At 45.6% G+C, this 17,504-nt stretch overlaps 1 protein-coding gene across 3 annotated transcripts in view; it reads right to left on the reverse strand.

Moving 5' to 3' along the window:
- Positions 1-17,504, reverse strand: part of mpp7a (MAGUK p55 scaffold protein 7a) — a 115,983-nt gene that overhangs the window by 78,134 nt on the left and 20,345 nt on the right. For 2 of the 3 annotated variants that reach the window (XM_035619179.2, XM_035619174.2), the window contains exon 2: positions 10,928-11,096. In XM_035619179.2, coding sequence (XP_035475072.2) covers positions 10,928-10,964 — 37 coding nt within the window. In that variant the 5' untranslated portion in view covers positions 10,965-11,096. Of the gene's footprint in view, positions 1-10,927; positions 11,097-17,154; positions 17,278-17,504 lie in introns of those variants that run through there. The other variant, XM_035619177.2, reaches the window with a different exon arrangement.

Raw genomic sequence — 17,504 nt, forward strand, 5'->3', positions numbered from 1 at the left:
CATCGAAACATCAAAACAAACTCGAGCGGCTTGGCTACCTCTCTGAGAGGGTCTTTCATCAGAGGGCAGCGCGACAGAGAGGAAGGAGGGAGAGAGAGAAAAAAACACGCACCACAAGGGCAACTGAAGTAATTTATAGCTGAGAAGGATTGATTGAAAACAATGGTCGACATCTTTGGCTGATTGGATGACTGACTGAACAGGCGGGGTCAGCTGACCGGGTTAGAGCAAGCGTGTGCTGGCAGCTCCGGGTGTTTGGCAAATGAGAGACAGGCTGACTGACGTAGCTCTTGCCGTGGATGGAGAGTCACGTGCCACTCTCAACCCTCTGCTTTCAGTTAGCAGGTGATTTGCGACTTGCCACTGTAACCCCCTTTAAAACCAAAGTGAACCCATAGTGAGATTTCTGGTCTGGAGTTGGTTCAACTTGTGCAACTTTTAAGAGTCAGTTTTGCCCTTCCACGTCACTGCAGCCCACCCTATGTCACTGTATGCGTCTCCGATTTCCCACCAACACTCTCTTTTGCGAGTGTCGCTCCTGGCTTCGCGAACATACATTGGCATTCAAACGCGACGGGTTCAAAGCATTTGTACTGCTCATAATGATTGCTTTGGACGGATTGCCACGATTACGAAAATGGTGATCACAACAAAGTTGAGGTTGGTCTTGTTTGTCACGATTATCCCGCCACCACCCCCTGACATAAGCGGTTCTGTCTTCTACAACAGCAAGGAAGTTGTTTGGCTGTTGAAACCCCCAAAAAACTGGTTCGATTTTAGGCACTGGCCCCGAACCAGCCTTGGTAGAAAAGCGGTATCTGATATTTTTGAGCAGACACACTGAATATATCAAGATATCCTGACCTGTACTTTGGCTCACCTCACAGATTCTGTGTAGTGTAAGCGCCTCACTGCTACAAAGGAGTTAGTGAAAGCCACTGAAGAAGAGAGATTTCACACACGTGCGGCGGTCTTATTAAAGCGACCCCCGTGGTTTTTACACAAGCTTTGAGCGTGATATCGTCCCTGGTATATAATCATCTGATGCTTGGTTCTGTGGTCCTCATCACCGCTAACTTTTCTAGCTGAAACAAGCCTGTCTGAGGGGCAGCTGGCTCCCTCGATCATTTACAACTTGGAACTCCCAGCAGAACATCTCACATAATATATTAAAGGGACGATTTAAAGAGACAGAAGAGAGGATGAGGTGAGGGGTTTAGGAAGGGCGGTGAGCGCGGGGGAAGAGATATGGTAATGTCATTACTGTTGGCTGAGCTCAGATACAGGTAGGAGGGGAGGAAGGGAACGAGGAAGGGAAGGGAGAGAGTGAGAGCCCCCAAAGCATCATTCTCCCCCAGGTGCAAAGTCTCCCCTTCTCTCTACGCTATCAATGATTCAATGCTTTATTCCTTCTGACACCAATCCCTCCTTGTCCGTGCTGGGAAGAACGAAAGATGCTGAGTGATGAAGTGTCAATGGCAAATTACTGGAAACACATCGACTCCATTAGCTGATCAGAAATAATAATAATAACAACATAATGGGGAAATATGATAAAGACACCGTCTGGGGGTCAGTGTGTCAGGATGAACCCAGTGACCCACAAAAAAAAAAAACCCAGTTTCAAACAACAACAGAAAAAAGCTTTAGAGGAGGCAGGAGCTAAACAAGGACTCTGCAAAGCTGAAATTAAATACAAGATTGTATGGGTGGACAAGCGAGGAGCAGAAGTGGAGGCAGAAAGAGGGAGAGGGAAGGAGCCAAGAAAACAACCACAGTGGTGGTGAAATCACTGCGTGTAGACACTATAAAAAGTGAGGAGAGAAATAAATCCGGGGCCAGATGTATGGAAACATGTATGGATGTGTAACATCAGAAAGCGTGTCCGGCATAGACAACGAGAGAGGGGGGGGGGGGGGAAGAATAAGAAGAAAGCAAACACGATTACGCCAACTCTGCACCGCTAAAGGGTGGACCCGTTTCTTTCTCTCAGGGCTGGTCTGGCTTCATTGGATTTGTTTTGGCCAGACGGCTCTGGACCCTCTCGTGCGGCGGCAGCCTGTAGTGGACCTGGCAGTGTCCTGCAGTGGAATACTACGTTGTGTTGTGGCTAGCGCTTGACCGGACCAGAGGTCCTGGAGACCAGCATGATGTTGCGCACGTTGGCTGAAAGAGTCTTCAGAGAAACCAGAGAGGCCAGGGCCTCCGCACGCTTCCCGTACAGAGGAAGTGACCACTTTAACTGCCAAACAGCACTTCCCCTCTCACGCCCACACCTCCACTGTGGTTAAAGAAAATAACTGTGTTTTTCATAGATCCCTTTTATGTAAAACACACACACAAAAAATCCCAGACAATGAATACATTAAACATGATACGCGTCAAATTGCTAGTCACAGAGGTCAACGATCTCAGGGGTTTGCAGTGCAAAATGAGGAAATTACAGGGACTTATCCAACAACACAGAGTTTGAATGGCTGTAAAATATGACCCCCACAATGACATTGGAACTGCGGCATTGTTTACTTACACGCCGCACAACCAGACTGCCGGGAGTCTGCTCATGTCTTAAATTGTCGGACTGGATGGCACAGATGCTGAGGGACCTCACTTCTAACTCGTAACCAAACGACAAACACAAAGACAAACTGTCTGTCTGTCTGGTCAAAATGAACTTGTTCGAAATGCAGGAAATGAACGCAGGGTTTTACTCCCCACTGCACTTACTCCCTGGTGCAGAATGAGTTATTGACCTCCCTCATACATAATGTCCATGAGGTGCACCAGACTGCAAGGGGAAGGAGCATTGTGACAACATGAGGGAGTTTTCTTAGGGGCTACGTCCACACTAATGCGTTTTCATTTTTAAAACTGCTGTTTTCAAATGCAAACGCTTTCCATCTTTGTCCAGACGAACATTTGAGCTGGGTACCAGAAATAATCTTTGTCCATACTAGCACGTGGGAAATTCAATTCACATGCACGTGCCTATCACGTGCACTGGGCATGAGTGTGCCAGTGTAAACGGAAGGCTGGTTGATTAGTCGCAGAAAGTCCTACAAATGAGGAACATTAATGGCGAATAGCGTCTACGCTATTGTTTCCAAAAGTCTTGGGTTCTGTCCCCATCAGCAGCCGTGGAGTTTTCAAACTACAATGGGGCCACTAGGTCTCGGTTTTCACGGGCTCATAAACTCTGGAGTAGTAAGGAAGGGATGTGTATTAAAACTAAAACATGTTAATCCAACAACAAGGATGTTTGCTTCGTTTTGCAGTGAAATAAGATTTTACCCATTTGAAGAAAAAAAATCTCAGCTGAAGTCAGTCGAATGTGGTCTGAGCAATGGAATCTCAAATAGTTCTTCGATGCGTCATGGGTGCGTTCACACCTGTGCTAGGAGCTGTCCACCTGTGTGAGACACATGACTCATAGAGAGAAGCCGCCTGCAGGCAGTGTAGCCCCTAATACACTCCACGTTTAATTTGCCACTTGATTTTACATTTGAGAGAGAAAGAAAGTCCGCCTCAAGCTTGACAAAACAAGACAAAGAGAGGGAGAGCAGAAAGAAAAAAGCAACACAACATCTGAGATACACATCGACATAAATAACATCTGATTAAAGCATATACGTGCAGACAGGAGAAGAATGATGACACTAAACACGGAAGGGACGCCACGAAAAGACCAGGGAGTCGAGGCTCTCTGCAACCGCACGAAATAACAATTACAGTGATGATGATTCCTGCTTTTAGGCTTTTAGGCAAACGGGTTGTTGTTTTTTTTGTCTGAAGGGAGAAAATCTAGACAGACAGGGGGCGGGAAGACAGCAAACGGAAGGAGAAGTGTTTAGGGCCCTTTGTTCACAGCCAACACTTGACAGGACAGAATATGGCATCAGTCCACTGCCCCCATGTTTTGTCCTGAAGACGACCTGTGCCTGACCACTCTTAAAACTGTCTTTCAACTAAATCAGCAGACGGGCGCATGGAACAGCAGGGGCAACGTTGGTTGTCTGGATGGAGTGACCATTTGATCGGTGTGGCATCAACCTCTAGACATTAAATTATATAGTATTAGAAGATGTATTAGCTAAGCAGATGCGAGGATCTTTGTAATTTGTGACGGTCCGGCAGCATTCTGCTTGGAATATAACAGTGGGAGACGGAGGAAGAGCGTGGAGAGAGGTTAAAGCTGGCCCGAGAAAGCATCAGCGGGAGTCTGCGCTCGATTCAAGCCCACAAGCCTCCCCACTTCTCCACATTAAAAAGAAGGTCAGGGGACAGAGCCCTCCAAGATCATCTTCAATGACATTTCAGTGTCACGGTCCTTTAAGTAACTTAAAGGGGGGGGGGTGAGAAGGTTTTGCAAGATGTTAGTCAGGGCTCAACAGCATGGAAAAATGAGTTCAAGTACTGAGGGCCGGTCCAGGTGCAATCAACCGTTACTCCAATCATACGTCGGCTGTCTCACTGCCGCAGCATGAACTCTGAATGTATATCTTTTTCAGGGCCTACAAAGAATCAGTGGCACTTTGCTGAGATCATGTCTCATTCGGGGAAGTAAAAGGAATCCAGGTTGCAAGACTTGAACAGTGCCAGGGCAGGCCAAGCCTTTCAAGAAGGATTTATTTTATTTCATCGTATTTTCAATTTGCCAGTGAATATCACGTAGCAAGTGCCTCACCCGTCCTCGGCTCCGTGCTTCGTCACACCCTCCTTCTTCAAAGAGCTGTCAACACATTGAAAACAGACCTCAGGACAAAAGGACAAGTCTAATCAACTAAATTGAATGCATAAAGCCTGCAGGGCTCATTCACCACCTGAGGAGCCAGTAGCGTTTCAGCTACAACAGTTTTAACAATCGCACTGGAGACGAGAGAGGCTTGAGCAGAAGCACCTGCAAGGGGATGAGATTGAAGTTACTTTAATGAAACTTGGTATCTTGTCTGGGTTGTAAAAGTGTCCTCCTACCCTGCCTCTCAAAAACTGGCAATTTATATGTAATGTAAGGCAAGTCAAGGAGGGAGAGAAATTGAAGGAGACAAATTATGCTTTCCTCTAGTGTGTAATATAGTTCATCAGTAATCCGGACGATTCTTCCGTAACATCGAAGTACATAAGACACGCCTAGCGGCTAGTCTGGTAAAAAAAAAAAAAAAAGATGAGGACAGGAGTGCCAGTCTGGTGCTTGTTGGTACTGAAATCTGTGGGAAAACCGAGTTTGGCAGTGGCCACCCTGAACATCTCGTAGCTTAGATTCACTCTAACATGGCAGACCAAAAAAAAGAGGAACCACAACAAACCAGCCAGATCCAAATGACCTGCCACCTCTGCTTACTGTGGCAATGGAACAGCTGCAGACTTTCTGAAGGAGACCTGCATGTTCTGTCCAAAGCTGTGGCCAGCTCCTTACTAGTCTTCCAGGGATACAGCAGAGGAAGACAAGCCAATGCAGCTAAAGGGCTTCATTTTGATCATACTTTAATGGCAGCAATTATGAAAATTTGCGTTTTAACTTTACACTTAATCTTCCCCGTCTCAATCTCAAAGGTGCAGACTGTTACTCAACATCCCATTCCTTGGTTGTCAAACAGAGCACATGGTCTGTAAAGCTGTTTTCAGGTTGTTTCTAATGCAAGTGAGCATGTCCTGCCCGCCAATGACCGATTTAGTACCCTGTATGCTTTGGAAGGGATCGGTTGAAGATGTCATCCTACCTCAACCAAAAGAGCAAGAATTCTTCGTATTCAAACAAATAAAAGTCATCATTCCTCTCCCAGTCACACTCACTCAATTTCTTTCTTCTACATCTGCTTCCTTTGACAGTGTTTTTCCTTTTTTCTGGGGTAAAATGATGTGGAAATTTTAGTTCTGATGTAACTGGAAACAGGGAGCTCTTCCAGTGGCAACAAATCCTTGTGTTTCGGTACTGTATCACCGTGGCACACAGCCGGCTGCTGGCCAGGGACCACGACAAATGGCTGGAAGCTCCCAGAGGAACCGCCACCCCCAACCTCGGCACAGACAAAAGTCCTCCCCCAACCCTCCCCAATGTCTCCCATGAGTTGAAACCAGCCACGGCCAGATGCTCGGGATTCTTGACATCAGGATGGAAAAATTTACTGTCGACCTTGACAGAGAAGAAAACAATATGGCCATATCCTTATCATATTGCTCATATTATTCAGAGGTTTGTGTTTTATGTAAGCATTTTTTTCCTATATAATTGTATGTGTGTGTGTGTGTGTGTGTGTGTGTGTGTGTGTATGTGTAACACAATGAAGTGACACTATAGGAATATCTGCATCTCATTACCCAGGATCATTATATAGCCATCACCTTCTCCAACAGGGGGTGTTGGAGATTGGAGAGAATGCGATGGCTGGAATCGCTCATCTATCGTTCCCGCACAAACATGCACAGATGCTGCCAGTAAGTTATTAGCGTATCTGGTAAAAGAGTTGTCCCATTGAAAGATTTCCATGTGCAGTCTTTCATGCGAGTGTCGTCCACCTCCTCCGCAGCTGTGCATGGCTGAACCACCCTTATCTTTAAATGCTGAGCGGGGACCGTAAACCTTGATAGAACATGCAGGTACGGCTTGGAATAACACAGTTAACTTTAATAAGGTTAATAAAAGGGCATCGGGGTCTTTAGAAGGGCCTGCTCCAGAGTTTCTGTGCACGGTTTTGAGTAGGTCTCGGGGTGTGGGATTTAAGGGGCACCATGTAGTGACAGTAATGGCACATGGATGACGGCGTGCAATGACGCACTATGAAGCACCATCTGAATTTTTGTAGGGACATCACGACATTTGATTTATCATACCAATGAATGTCTCTTTCACTGAAATGCCAAATGGATCTTTGATTGTACATAACATCGAAATGAAGAAATACATTTTGACATACCAAATTCCTTTTATTACCTACTTTTTTTGGTATGTTCATATAGTAAAGTGAATATAAATTTTAATAGGCAATTAACTGATATAGCTGTGGTAAACTAACCTTGTCAGATATATTGGCTCTACTGGAAATATCATTACGTTTGTATGCAGACAGAAGCAAGTCTTTTACTAGACTCATCTGAAACATATACAGCTAGAGGTAGAAAGGTATCAGCTACTACTATGCGAGAAAAATTCAGGTCTACCTTTTTGCTCTAAATCCTCCAGAGCTTGCATCGCCACCGTCCCCCCATTCTACCGCGACCGAACCACTTTACCAAAAGACTGCAATCGCGTATCTCCAGAAGCAGGGGGGCAGAAGGAAGGAGCAAACACCCACTCTGACTCCAGGGGCCTTACAGACCTCTTAACGGCATAAACCAGATGCTGAGAAAAAGGAGACGGCTCTTCATCTGCCGACAGCGAGCTGCCATTACTGTACGAGCCTCCTCAAATTAAAAGGGGCAAGTTCAGTTAGTACTGAATTAAGTCCAAGTCTCACACAACATTACAGAGAGCATGTTAGGAGACATACTGCGTCCAGCAGATGGTAAATGTAAGACAGCTACCACAAACGTTGCCAATGTTGTAAAAATCATATTCTAAATGTTAATTTTGAAATTAAACAATCAAGTTTCATTGTACATCCTGTGATGCTGCAGTGGTTGGTAGGGATTTATGGTTACAAAGAAAGAAAGAAAAAATTAAAGACACCCACACAGTGCAAAAACAAAAAAAAAATGAAATAAATAAATGAAAAACTTGAAACTTAACCTTGCAGCTGATGGATTTCAGAAGGGAGATTGATGTTGTGTAGCAGACAGATGAGTGGGCTGGTTGTGTCCATGTGAGGATGAAATAAACTCGAGATGAGCCGAGCCAAACTGAGCGGAGGCGGAGCAGTTATCTGTCCCCGACTGAGCCCACAACCAGGCTACAGAAAGGAGAAACGACTGAACTGCAGCTGTCTGGAGGAGACAATAAATCAAACGGCTGCTCAGATGAATTAATCTGAGCAGATTAATTAATCTGAGCAGCCGTTTGATTTATTGTCTGCACATCACTGTGGAGACACCTCGCCACTATCGGCCCTGTGTTTGCACAGTTAGACGCGTATTTTCTGTTCCTGCTTGGCCCCCTTGTTAGGATATGAATTAATGTGTGGTTGTGAATTTTGGATCCCAAGAATACTCGCCAGCAAAATGTCACATCACCACCTCTTAAAGCACGGGCAGGGTTTTTCTTGCTGTTGAAGGATGGAGAGTAGAGGTTGGATACACTGAGGCAAAATGTTTCAAACACCATCAGCTGGGCCAGCGTCGTCAACTAAAAACCTGTTACGAATGTGCGTCGAAAGCATTCATTAAAGAAAAAAATACATAAAAGTCCACGGTAACCCAATCACTCCTACAGCATCTCCAGCAGTCCCCACGGTCATATTTTAAGGTGATTTTTCCAACGCTTTATTGTTTTTCAAGCTCATTTTTTTCACTCCTTGGTTTCATTTATCAGATTCTGATTCACGGTGAGGCTTGCTGTTGACTTGGGCTCAGACGGAGAGGGAGACAGAGGAAAAAGACAGGAGACAGAGAGATGGTATGATCTCACATGTGCCCTCCATTTGTCGGCCCATGTGTTTGTTCTCCAAACACTCCAACAGTGAGCGTTTTAATAAGTTCCACACACACACACACACACACACACACACACACACACACACACACACACACACACACACACACACACACACACACACACACACACACACACACACACACACACACACACACACACACACACACACACACACACACACACACACACACACACTCATATATTATCCTCCCCAAATCTGGTGATGGCATCAGAGAGCTGCTACTAAAGAATAGTTATATGATGATAATGATAATATTTTCCCCATTATGTTAAAAGTCTCAGCACAATACTTCATCTTCTGTGTGTGTGTGTGTGTGTGTGTGTGTGTGTGTGTGTGTGTGTGTGTGTGTGTGTGTGTGTGTGTGTGTGTGTGTGTGTGTGTGTGTGTGTGTGTGTGTGTAGTGAGGCTGGTGTTGAAGGGTCTTGAGGTGGCAAACGGCTAAAGAAAAGATCCTCAGGTTCTGGCAAGAAGCTGCAGTGTCTCTGTAATTACTGGCAGCCGCTACGTGTGGAGGAGGATTTGTTTGTCTCTGTGGATTTATGCTCATCCGTTGATGCGTTGCTAACTACAAGCCAAAGCTCCAAAACCACGTGGCCGGTCCTGCTGATGTGCAAGTCCCCCAAAACGTATGAATCCTCCGCTAAGCACAAAAGGATGTAAAAATGATTACTTATCTAAATAATTTACAGCCCTGCCTAATGAAGCACACTGGATCTTACACAACGGAATACTGCAGATCAGCAGAAGCTGTGTTTATTATTCTTTTACAAATATTTTTCTCATTCTGCCTCAACTGGCATGTGACAGATTTTTTTTTTTTTCCCCAGACAAAGCCTTTACTATACTATACATGATGTAATATGTCTGATGTTTCAAGTTCACAAACAATTCTAGGTTTCAATATTTTACATTTTTGTGGGACAGCAGGTGGTTATTGTCATTCTGGGCAGAAGTCATTTACTCAAAAATCTATAATGACATATTTAAATCGCTCTCTTTGTCTTCAGATGTTTGCATGCTGGGGCACAGGGCAAATAAATCTTGATAAGGAATTAATAGCAGATATAAGTGATATTAATTGAAGTCCCAGGAGGATTTGGGATCAAGTCACCAATTGCCAAAATTGCATTTCAATCAGGGATGCCTTCACCCCGTTTTTTCCTATTCTACAACTGAGGTGAGTTTGGAAGCTGTTGCAGTTACTGGTCATGTAAACCCTATAATTTCCAGTGCTGATAATCAGGTAAACATGAGGTCTAATCTCTCTGATCTGACAGAGAACAGATGGAGCAGAGAGAGTAGCGTTTTACAGGGACACTACGAACGCAACAGATTTTCCATCATTTTGATGGAACTTTACTCTTAAATCCACAGCATTGTTATGACACCGAGTGTAATACTTCCAGGGCTCTGTGTAAACTCTGGTACGATTCTGGGCAGTTCCCCCTGTGCCAGGCGAGCCACAGGTATGTGTGAGTTAACCAGGCCTGGAGATCAGTGACCTCACGTTCATTCATAATGTTCATTATGTTTCACCTGCGCACACAACTTCACAGGACCATCAAGGGAGAAGCAGAGGAGATGGGCCAGAGGAGTCTTTACGTGTTTTATTTGGAAACCTGAGCCTGTGCCGGTAATTGCCCAAAATGACTCTAATCGTAATTGACGGTCTGGCTTTCTACTTTGTCTGCGCAAATTTCCAGGACGACGGGGGCTAGAGTTAACTCTTTTTAAAAGTCTGGACACAGTAACGCGCACACACTCTTTATCCATCAGAGCAGGACTTTATGTCTGTCCTCCTTTTGTCCTTTTGTGCTCGCCGGGTCCTTTGCATGTGTGTGCGCATGATGATGTAGCCGGCCATTAAGCCAGACGGAGAGGGGGATCGTGTTCCTGAGGGGAGAGGTGGCGATTCCTGGCAGCTGTCTCTGCGTTGACAAGCTTGATGTGTTCCTCAGTCTGACATCACACGCTCATTCACACACTCCTCTTAACCGAGGGGAGGAAAAGGAGAGACATGGAGTACGGTGCGCACACCTTGACATTTGTTACTCTTGTGTTGTTGTTTTTCATTTTGCATGGCAAAGAAAAGAATCAAAATGAAATTTGATATTAAATTTAGTGGTGGGCACACCACACTAACTAAAGCCGCATGTATTTTAAGGCCAGGATTATGCTTGTAGCTTGCATTCTTTTTTTTAACATGTGTGCAATGATGATGGGCGTAAAAATGCAATTTACAGTTGCAAAATATTTTTTTTGCGTTATGTGCAAAAAACCTTGAATTACAGATTGCGTTCCTGGCCCCGAGAAGTACGTACCTGGCTCGTGGCCGGCTCCGGTGGCCAGGGCAGGCATGGCTCCTGCCGGCTACTTCCTGGTTCCCCTCAGGCTGTGGAAAATGACAGCAGGGCGTCAGAGCGGTGGGCTTCTGAGCAGCTTTCCCCAGGGACCAGCTGAATGCGAGCACAGGATTTATGCCATTGAGTCCTGCAAGAGAACAAGATTTTAGAGGCTACATGTCAGATGGCAGAACGGCCACACGCACGTGTGTGTCAGTCAACTATTGTGTGTACGTTTGAGTGTGTGTTAGCTACCCGTAGCCATGGATATGGATATCTACCATACTAGCAAATACTGTATATACACATTTGTGCGCAGGTGAGCCAACGATTGACAGTGAATGACTCACTGAGAGAGTGAGTGTGTGTTGACAGTACATTCACAGTTTGACTCTGGGTGTTTACAGCCCGACACGTTTTTTCCTAAGCTGGTGAACATCATGCTTTGTGCTCGAGCCAAAACAAACACATGCACTCGGACACGCACTCGCAGCCATCCCACACTTTGTTCAGCTTCCAGCGGAAACAAGGGAAACTTTATCCGCCGAGGGGAAAGTAAGCAACCTGTGAAAAATCAAGCAGGCGTGGAAAAGCATCGCTTCGTAAATAGCGGCGCTCAACTGGAAAGCCAGATAGAGCAGGAACAGGAAGAGAGGGGATATGTTGAACACAAATACAAAGCCTGTGGCTCATTGAACTCTCCCCCCTTGCAGTGAATGAACATGTCCACACGCAGCATGTGCACGATAAACTCCTGAAACACAACATGGCAAATAAATATGTATTCATTTGTAGAGCACAGGAAAGAAGTCCTTTCAATCAAACTAATTGTGCACTAGAAAAAAACAAAAAAAAACAAAGCAGCTTTGAAAGTGAAATGAAATGTCAATTTCGTGTCACCTCCCAGTTGCATCTCAACTCGCACTTTGCGTCGTGAATCAAGTCTTATGAAGCAACCTGCAACCGAACCATGTCCGGTGTCATGTGGCTACTATGAGAGAGTGGTTCAGAGGTCTCAGTGGATGACCTCAGCCCCAGGCAATCTGCCCTTCCCTGGCCTTGACTCACTGAACCTTTAATTGCCCCACCTCTTCCCCACTGTATCACTTCACACGTGCAAACATAGCAGCCTTTTTTAAAAAAGTCCGCTGGAAACCTCGCTAGGTCCCCGAGTCCAGCAGAGCCCTGCCAGAATGAATGCTTTATCTTAAAAAAAAACAGGGGGGAGAATGGAAAACAATTAGGTATGATGCTTTCAGAACTTTTCAGCATGCAACTTAATGATCCATTATATGTCTGCTCCCATGACTCGTGGCCCAGTCAGAGTCCGTTAACTAAACTGTGGGGCCTTCTGGGTCCTGCGAGCAGCTCACTTCACTGAAAGAGAATGCTCAGAATAAACAACAGCGGTGACATAAGCTACATTCTGAGTCGCCCATGTTGCTATGTGTTGTAAAAAAAAAAAGCTGGCTCAGGGCAGATAGTGAGTCACGGTGCATTATGGTCATTCTGACACAGAAGCACTCGGCCGGAGACGGGGGGAGGCCCTTGACACCTGTGCTCTTCCAGCTCATTGGGACCCCCTTCAGTGGTTAGGGGGTGCCAACCACACACCACAAATGTTGTGACTTCAGGTCCAGTTCAGCGAGGAAACAGTGGATCAGAAATTTATTACAAAATGTGTTTTTTGTAAAAAAAAATTCCCTCACTCAGCTGCACAGGGGTGACTGTAATCCTGGCGCTTTGCCCTGCAAACACACAGGTCCAAGCTCAAATCAGTCAAGATAAGCCCACGTAGCGAAAAAACGCCACCACGCCTGTCTGACATACTGTGTTGTGAATACACCTCGGGGCCAAACAGACCCAAGGTGGAGGCTTGTGGAAAAACACATCTCGCCAATGCAGTCCAGAAGATGCCTGAGTGAGCAGGTAAGCAAGCCACCGAGAGCATATCAGAGAGAGAATTCTTCTCCTGGATTGAGATAAATATGGTGCATTCATCAAATAGCACTTAAGACGGGATTGATTTTCCAAATAGGGGCGATCTGGGAGACGAATTCCAAATCCTGCTACTATGTCTCACGCCAGCACCAATTTGTAGGCCAGATTTGTCAGTCGTCTGCCTGAGCTTTGTATGAGCATAAAGCACAGATGAAGAACCTGGTGAAATCGGGAGTTTAGCGCTGCTCAGTTCTTTTGTGCGCTTCAATAAAAAAGGTTAAGGGGACCAGCAGAGAAGGGCAGTGGCGCCTGGAGCTACGACCACAAAATCTCAGCAGCAACCCCGTTTGAACAGGGGACCCGAAAGTAACAGCCGCTGAGTTCATGCCAAGAGAAGTGACCCGTGTTAAATCAGTTCAGTGTTTCACGGAGAGGGGGCCACGGCACGGTTTTGTCATAAGACTTTGTGATTGGAATGACAGGCGTAAGGAAAGACAAGAGAGAGCAGGAATGAAGGGGGGGTGAATACACTTAAGGTATGCTGCACTGTCGTATCGGCCTTCCGCCCTTTGTTGCATTCGAAGAGGAATGACCACATATTCCCCAATCTGCGGAGGGATCCATCTTTCCATTTGGGGAGCTTTCCGAGGGCCAGGAAGCGTGTCGCAGAGCCGGAGAACACCTGGGACTATTTTCCTTTTTTTTTTACATGGCCCGAAAGGATCATAACGGTCAAAATAAAAGAAACATTCCCCGCTGTCAGAAAGCTCGAACTGGGTCTGTTCAGATCACACAATATCAGATGGTCGGGGAGTAGAACGGACACTTTGCCATGTGGACGAGAGATGGGACACGCTCAATGGCATCGAGCTATTCCTCCCTCTTCCCGTGTGAAGTGTGGCCTGTTAATATAGTTCTGCCGCCATCTAGTGGGCACTTTTACTACTGCGGGGAGTATTCAACCCGAAAACCCAGCTGGGACAGCAACTTGAAGCACCTCTACCAAACAAAGACCTGCATGTTTGTGTCTCAGGAGACGCTCAGAGGTCAAATCAAGTATTTAAAGAGAAAATAGCTCAGGGGGATTGACTGTGGGATGGATGGAAGCAGGGATGTTATAGAAAACTGTTATTCCCCTTCGTTCCTCAAAAACAAGCCTCCCCATTCCACCGGGAGTTAGCACAGATCCGTGTGACTCTCAGCTGGATGTTGATGAAATTAGTGGGAGAAAATACAGAGTCGGGAGGTGAAGGACTGACAGAGGAAAAACACTGCGAGACCTGTCACCTGTGGGGCCCCATCAACGATCTGGAGGTCTGCTTCGAGTTTAGGGCTTTGTGTTGGTTTTTTACTGCTAAGTCTTTTGCTTCTTCCTTCCTCCCAGGAATGGATTTGACAGGGGAAAGATTACAGCAATTGTCCAAACGGCAACAAGATCCTCATTAGGAGAAGAAATGAGGAGAAAAACACGTCGCGCTCCGGGGCGTTCGCAGGGTTTTTACTGGGTGGAATGGTTCTGCGTTCATGCCGCCTCCATCTGGACCTGGACCTGGACCTGATGTGCGACAGACGATGCGGCAGAGGTCAACTCTGCCAATCAGCGCTACAGAAACCTCCCCCGGGTGCTGTTGGGTCGCGGTTTTTCTTTTTTTTTCCTCCTCTGGATTGTCCCACGTCGAGTGACAGGAAGGCCAGCTTTTACTGGGCCACCACGGATGACACTGATCCTCTTCATCACCTGACAGCCTCCCTTCCAACGCCACCTCTGTCACACCTGCTCCGGTTATGACTCACAGGACCAGTTTGCTCCAAAACTGTCCACCAGCTTCAGAGTCTGCTGATCCACTCACTCCAGTTCTAACGGGTTTATCTGCAATGGTCCTTTGGCCTGTGTGACACCTGCTCAGGTTTCCAACTCTGTACCGCCTCCAGAAATATTCTGAAGCTTTGGCTCTGCGGTTATTTTGGTCTCATGTAAAATCAAGGAGGTTAGGTTTTATTGACCAACATGAGGCCGCTTTTGATTTCACGGATCTTCATAATCTTGACTACTTTGTCCTTCAGAAGTCACACTTTGTAGGGTCTGGATATCGTCTTCATTTCACGACTACAGTACAGCCAATGCAACACCTACGTTCTCCATATAATAAGTTTTTTATTTAACAAAAGAAGCACAAAACTTTATTATTAAATAATATGGTTTAAAATTGGCAAAATTATGATTTCGATGAGGGAGGGAGTACCTGATAAATAAATATATTTAAAGAATAACGAATCTGTTTCTCCGTGTTTAGAATCCCAGTACAGTGGGCACAAGAAAAATAACTTGCAAAAAATAGAAAACAAAACAAATCAGCATCTTGCTATATCCAGGTATACTATTACTACTAGCTAATTAATAGCTGCATGTTGAGTGGTATAATGACTTGTTCTCACATGATGATGATGATAACAAAAAGCTCATTTTTGTCCAGTCCACTCCATGAAAAGAAGCATCCAAATATTTCCACAGTGACGTTGGGTTAAGGAAGAGGCGGGTGGAGTTTGAGCTGGCTAAACAGAAAGAGGATGGGACATGCGCTGCCATGTAGGCTTTAAAGGATTAATAAAAGTTGTTCCTTTTATGGAAAACTATGTTCTCTTACTGGAGAGCGTCAGCCCTGGGGTGAATGGTATGGAGTGGCTGTGAAGACAGATTGGATGTAAAATCAATTTGTATTTCAGCTCCTCTACATCATATTGGCTTGCGGGAACCGCAAAGTGCAAAGTCAGACAGACAGAAGTAGATCGAGTTACAGCCACACGCACACAACCGTACATGACACGATCATTAGAGTGTAATGTCGGTGGATCCAACTGTGGTGAACGCGAACATTCATTTACACGCAGACGAGCAGTGGAACTACATTTCAATGGGCTGTGCATAATTGCAGTGTATTAGACTGCGGTCGAGGGGAATGATCGTCCAAATGACATTTCGAGATGGAAATACCATTTCAAGACAAAAACGATATAAAAGAAATAAAAAAAGTCTCTCGATGCCAGTCCTGCATAGGCATCCCTGTGCCTTTTCTGTTACTTCTGTGGAAAAACGCATTGTTGAATAATGTGTTCCTCCCGCCTGCCAAGATGTCACTGCGTCAGTTCCCATTAGGTGTAATGCTCGTGACGCTGGAAGGACGGGGTTGTGTTTTCAGGCGTGTGCCATGCGGATTCCTGTTAATAACCGTTAGCTTTACAAGGGATTGGAGCTGCTTAAATCTAGTCTTGGCGGTACCTGGCATGGCCAGTGTGTTCGTGGAGTGACTTACTGCTGGAGGAGCAGTAATACCGATGAGCAATAGGAAGAAGTACATGCACACAAGTAAAAAGGCACGTGGAAACAGATTAGCGGAGCAAATGAGGAATATCGGTGAACACTACTAAACCCTGACGAAACACGAGAGGTTCACATAGAAATGGGGAAAGTGAGCTCTCTTTTCTCTCCGTCTCAGGTTGGATCCTTTTTGACGGCTCAGACAGAACCGTTGCTTATAAGCATCCCGTCTTTCCACGTAAAATACATCTGCACGCACACACACGAACACACACACGCGCACACACACACACACGGTCAACCTGGCCTTCCAGAGGCCTTCAAACATCTGAAATCATTCAGTCACCACCACAACACACAAGTGGCTGGAAAAGAAAAAAAATCACATTTAAGAGAGATTCATCTCATTTACAAGAGAAATGGAAAGATGTATTTCAGGAACTGAGCTCACTGATATTGGAGAATATGAGTCAGGGAGCTCCGAGTAAATCAGAGGTGATGCACCGCAAGTCTCCTGAGGACCAGATATTTATTGCGGAGTGTTACAGTAGATGCTTGTAGATCTGTCAAAATAGGTTTGAGACTTTCTTATGACTGCTCCATCTCCCAATACTCACACACGCCACTAGGTCAGCCGTGTGGCTTTCACTGAAGGGGAAGCTCACAATAGAAGGGTAACTCTGATGTCGTTGACATTGTACTGTATGTGTGAGGCTGTTAATCAATATAAAATGGATACGGACATAATAAGAACAATAAGTAACCGAGGGTCAAAGTCGCTTTGTCTTTACAACATTCCTGTGACCACACAAAGACCCATGAGAAAGAGTTAGGCTCTCAAAGTACAAGCAGGGGTGATCAGATCAGATCCAACAAATGAAGAACATACACTGACAAAGGTCTTTAAAAGCAACCAGGAAACGGACAAATAAGCTTTGCAGGGACTTACCCAGGTGACTTTCTTCCTTCCACAAAAACAAAGGTCCACACAGCGGGCACACCCACTCAGTTATTGCAGCCCTCACAAAGCTGAGCCCTCCCACCCAGGAAGACACGTGCACAGCAGGTGTATCGGCTCAGCCGAACAGACCTGAAACTCTGGTTTCAGTTCCGGCCTCAAGGCTCACGCTGCTCCGCCCTCTTTCCCCTCGCACTACAACTCAATGGTAAACAGACAGTGTGTGTGAGAACCAGTGTGACCTTTTCCAGCAAACCTACAGGGCCTTACAGTATTTTATGTTGTCTTAGAGATAGAGATCTTTATCGTCACTGTGCAAGTATAATGTAATTTTGTGTGGA

This window comes from Scophthalmus maximus, chromosome 21 (assembly GCF_022379125.1).
Source record: "Scophthalmus maximus strain ysfricsl-2021 chromosome 21, ASM2237912v1, whole genome shotgun sequence".
Classification (NCBI taxonomy): domain Eukaryota; kingdom Metazoa; phylum Chordata; class Actinopteri; order Pleuronectiformes; family Scophthalmidae; genus Scophthalmus; species Scophthalmus maximus.